The sequence below is a fragment of the Plasmodium brasilianum genome, chromosome 9 (assembly GCF_023973825.1).
Source record: "Plasmodium brasilianum strain Bolivian I chromosome 9, whole genome shotgun sequence".
Classification (NCBI taxonomy): Eukaryota; Apicomplexa; class Aconoidasida; order Haemosporida; family Plasmodiidae; genus Plasmodium; species Plasmodium brasilianum.
Window position 1 is genome coordinate 20,611 of NC_090122.1, and position 4,145 is coordinate 24,755.

Sequence of the window (4,145 nt, forward strand, 5' to 3'; positions counted from 1 at the left end):
ATAAAAAATAATTCTGTGGCATTTTACACCACTTACGCAATCAGTATAAAAGAAAACAAACAGTAAAATGTCATGTTATATAAAAAAAAAAAAATGTTATATATATAAAAGTAAAATAAAACAGTTAAAATACCTCAAATATTACAAATAAAATTATGTCAAAAAAAAATATTTATAACTATATCCTTACATAAATGTGTGTGTGCTCAATATATTTCTACACATTTAACATATATCATTAAATTAATTATTTTAAAAAAATAAAATTACATTATCTTAAATAAAACTCGTAGAAAAGGAAAATTTATTCGATTAACATATAATAGGTTAAGAGCCTTATGCTTTATTTTTATTCAAAAAATTTTTAAGATATTTTGTTATTATATGAAAGATACATTACATTAATTTCGCTCAAAATTAACATTTACTGTAGGTTAAAACTACAAACAAAAAAAATATAAAAAATTACTTTTTTTAACTATTCTTTTTTTATATTAATATATTGCTATGAAATAGATCTATGAATAAAGTATCAATAAATGGTTGCAAATTGCACAGTATTATATTTCTTTTCATAATTGTTATATATCTTAAAAATAATGAAAACTTCATTGTACACATATTAAAGCTTTAAATCACATGTAATCATGTATACAACATTATTATGAAATTTTTTTTTTTTATTGCGTTAAATATATGAAAATATTCATCCTCCTTTTTTTGAAGTACATTTTTAACCAAAAAATATAATACATTATTTTTATATATTTGTTTTTTAAAATGTTAATACGTAAACTCATATAAATTTTAAATTGTTAAAATTGTGTAGCGTAATATCTAAATGGATAATTACATTAAAAAAGACACAATAAAATACAATCAAATGATAAAAAAGAATAAATTATACTACATAAGCATCCTTCTATGAATGAAAAAATATACATATATACACATTGTGTAATAAACCAAAACTGTTATTACATCATTTTTTTTTTTTTCTTTTTATAATATATAATTAATTTTCTTAAATTTAAAAATAATTTTTTTTTTCTTTTATTTAGTTAATATATCAAGTGAAACGTTGTAATTTAAAAGTAGATGTATCAACAATTCTGTCTAAACCATAACAATAATATTGTGTTCATATATAATATTTTTAAAATTACTAGTTCCTACATTATAATGAATAGAAATTTAAAATTTTTGGATACGAAATATTGCTTCCATTAATTTATTCTTCATATAGTATCTCATGTATACATATATTATAATAATTCCTTAATTTTACTTACAAAATTATAATTTCTTTATAATATATACAAATAAAAAAAAAAGAAAAAAAAAATATATATATATATATATTTAACTTTCTTTAAATCAACAAAATACTAAACCAATGTCTTTTATAAATTTTATTATTATTATTCCCTCTTCATATATTCCATTAATATATTTTTATATATTACGTATGCTTGTAAAATATTAAAAATATTTTTAGAATTACAATATATTATTTACACGTAGGTTTTATATATTCCAATATTATTTATACTTCTTTTATATTTTTATTATTATATTTATATTTTCTAAATATATATATATATATATATTTTTATATAGAATAAATGGAACATAAAATAAAAAAATTATTCATTTATGAACTCACAATATTTTTATTTAGATATAAATAAATTCTAATAAAAATATACCTACTAGTTTATTGAATTCTAAAATAATAACTAAAAAATAAATCGCTATTTTCTAGAGTATTATACAGAAATTTTGAACGATTAATAAATGGTAAAATTGAATCTTTATTAAATTTTATATCTTACGAAAGGGTGTTGCATATGTTGTCTATATAGCTGCTTAACTTTTAATTCTTATATTAAAAAATTTATCCATGATGTTATTATATTCGTTTAATATTTTTGTAATTATTTTATTTAAATAAACATTTCAAACGGATTATAGAAGACAATTGTTCTAAATTTAAAATTTTTATTTAAAGCATTAAGTTAGCTATTATTTTAAAAATTAAGGCATATTATATTTTTTACATATTAAATGTAACACTATAATATAAACAGAATATCAAAATTTTTTAAATTTTCGCTTTATTCTTTATTTCTATTTTTTTTTTGACTATTAATATTTCTCAAAATATATATTTATTTACATTTAACTTAAAAGAAAAACCTTGGAAATTATAAATATTTAAACATTATCATATCAATTAATTTTATTCCATTTCTTATACATATTGTAATATTGTAAATTCATTATACGAAAATATAAATTTCATTATTATAGCTCTTTAAAAAGTTTACATAAATTCACTTATTTTTTAATAATTGCTAATTTCATTTCATTAACATATAATACTTCACAACATAACGTGCATTCTCTTTAAATATAAATTACTGATGTATATTTTATATAAAAAAATATATCTTTTCTAACTTCATTTCCTTTTCCTAATATTCTTAGTCATAATAATTTTTTTTAACCATAACGAGAAAGAGTATAAAAAAATGTGTAAAGTTAGAATTATTATTTTGAAACAACGTAAACTTTTATATTTATCTTCTTAATATATATTATACACAATTTTTACATATTTTAATTTATTTTAAATAAATATATAGTTACTATCATTATTAAATGATATTTTACTTAATCTTATTTCATTTTCTACGTATTATGTTTTTTCTTGGAAAATTTTAATGAAAAAAAAATTTATCTTTACCTCAAACTAATTAATTTAAATATTATGAACGTTTATAATTTAGTTCTTTATTTTATATTATTTTGTTAAATTTTTTCTTTTTTAGTAATGGCTGTATATAAAAATACTAAATCATATTTAAAGATATTTTGCATTTGGAAATACAATATAATCTAAATTTATATAAATTCATTACAGATAATCCTATAAATACTTTCTTTTAATATTAAAAAATTTTTAAAATTAGTTAACATTTTTTTTAGTCAATATATTATAATATTAAAGAAGTATATAATGAAAGGCAATATCATATCCCTCATTTTTACTAAAATCTTTGCGTTTATCTTTTTTATATGTATATACCTTTATAACAATGATATGGTATTATAATAATATTTCATATCTCTTTTTCTCTTTTCTTTGTTTGTTTTCTTTTTTTTCTTGTTCCATTTTCAAAATTAATTTTACTTTAGTAAGGAAGTTTACATATCTGTGAATATGATGTTTACATTTTTTTCTTTTTAGAATACCTGTGATAAATTATTGATTAAAAAGGATAAGCTATCTGGACATTTATATTTAAGAACTAATCGATTACTATCAAACGATTCTTTAGATTCTATACTCAATAAATATATATCACGTAATAAGAATAATAATAAATTATTAAATGAAGAAGAGTTATCTTTATATTCCACAGATACTATATCAGAAAGCGAAGATTTTAAAGAAAGACTATCATATACAGAGGAAGTGGACAAAGTAGCTAAAAAAAAAAAACCTACTTCACTAAATAGTGTAGATACATTTTTAGAAAGAAAATTATTCAATATAGAAGATTCCGCATATAAAATTAGGAATAAAACAAGTATTAATAGAAATATTGAAAGTATGAAAATCTTCGTGGAGATTGCTCTTCTTTTTATTAAATTCTTTTTAGCTTTGGTAATATTTTTTGCAGTAGTTACGATATTTATTTAGGCATATTTTTTACCTACTATTAAAAACCCAGATCTTTCAAAAGTCTTAGATCCCTCATAGATCCTTCCTATTGTAACATTATGTCCATTACATTTGGCATCTTTGACTTTCTTAATTAAAGTAAGTATTAATTATGCTTTGACAAAAATAGCAAAATACAAAAAAATAAAGTTATATAATCTTAAAAAATGCTATAATGTTACTAATTAAATTGGTAAGTAGAACCTTTAATATGGAATTAGAAGATATACAGTATCCTTAAACATACGATATATATAAGAAAAATATACACAACCACGTAATTTTTATAAAACCCTCAATATAAACATAACTGTTTTGATATAAAACGTAAAAATATGTGCTGACAATACTTATAAAAATGATTTTTTTATTTTTTAAATTTTCACTTAAAAGAATTGTTTTAAAATACATTAAT

The 4,145-nt window shown here is 18.0% G+C and overlaps 1 protein-coding gene across 1 annotated transcript; it reads left to right on the forward strand.

The window, feature by feature from the left end:
* Window positions 1–3,022: 3,022 nt before the first annotated feature.
* MKS88_002633 (uncharacterized protein) lies at window positions 3,023–3,769 on the forward strand (the record flags this gene model as incomplete). The annotated part of the gene is made up of 3 exons (XM_067215658.1): window positions 3,023–3,109; window positions 3,254–3,617; window positions 3,741–3,769. The coding sequence occupies 3 exons, from the start codon at window positions 3,023–3,025 to the stop codon at window positions 3,767–3,769; spliced, it is 480 nt and encodes a 159-aa protein (XP_067073215.1).
* Between the last annotated feature and the right edge of the window lie 376 nt (window positions 3,770–4,145).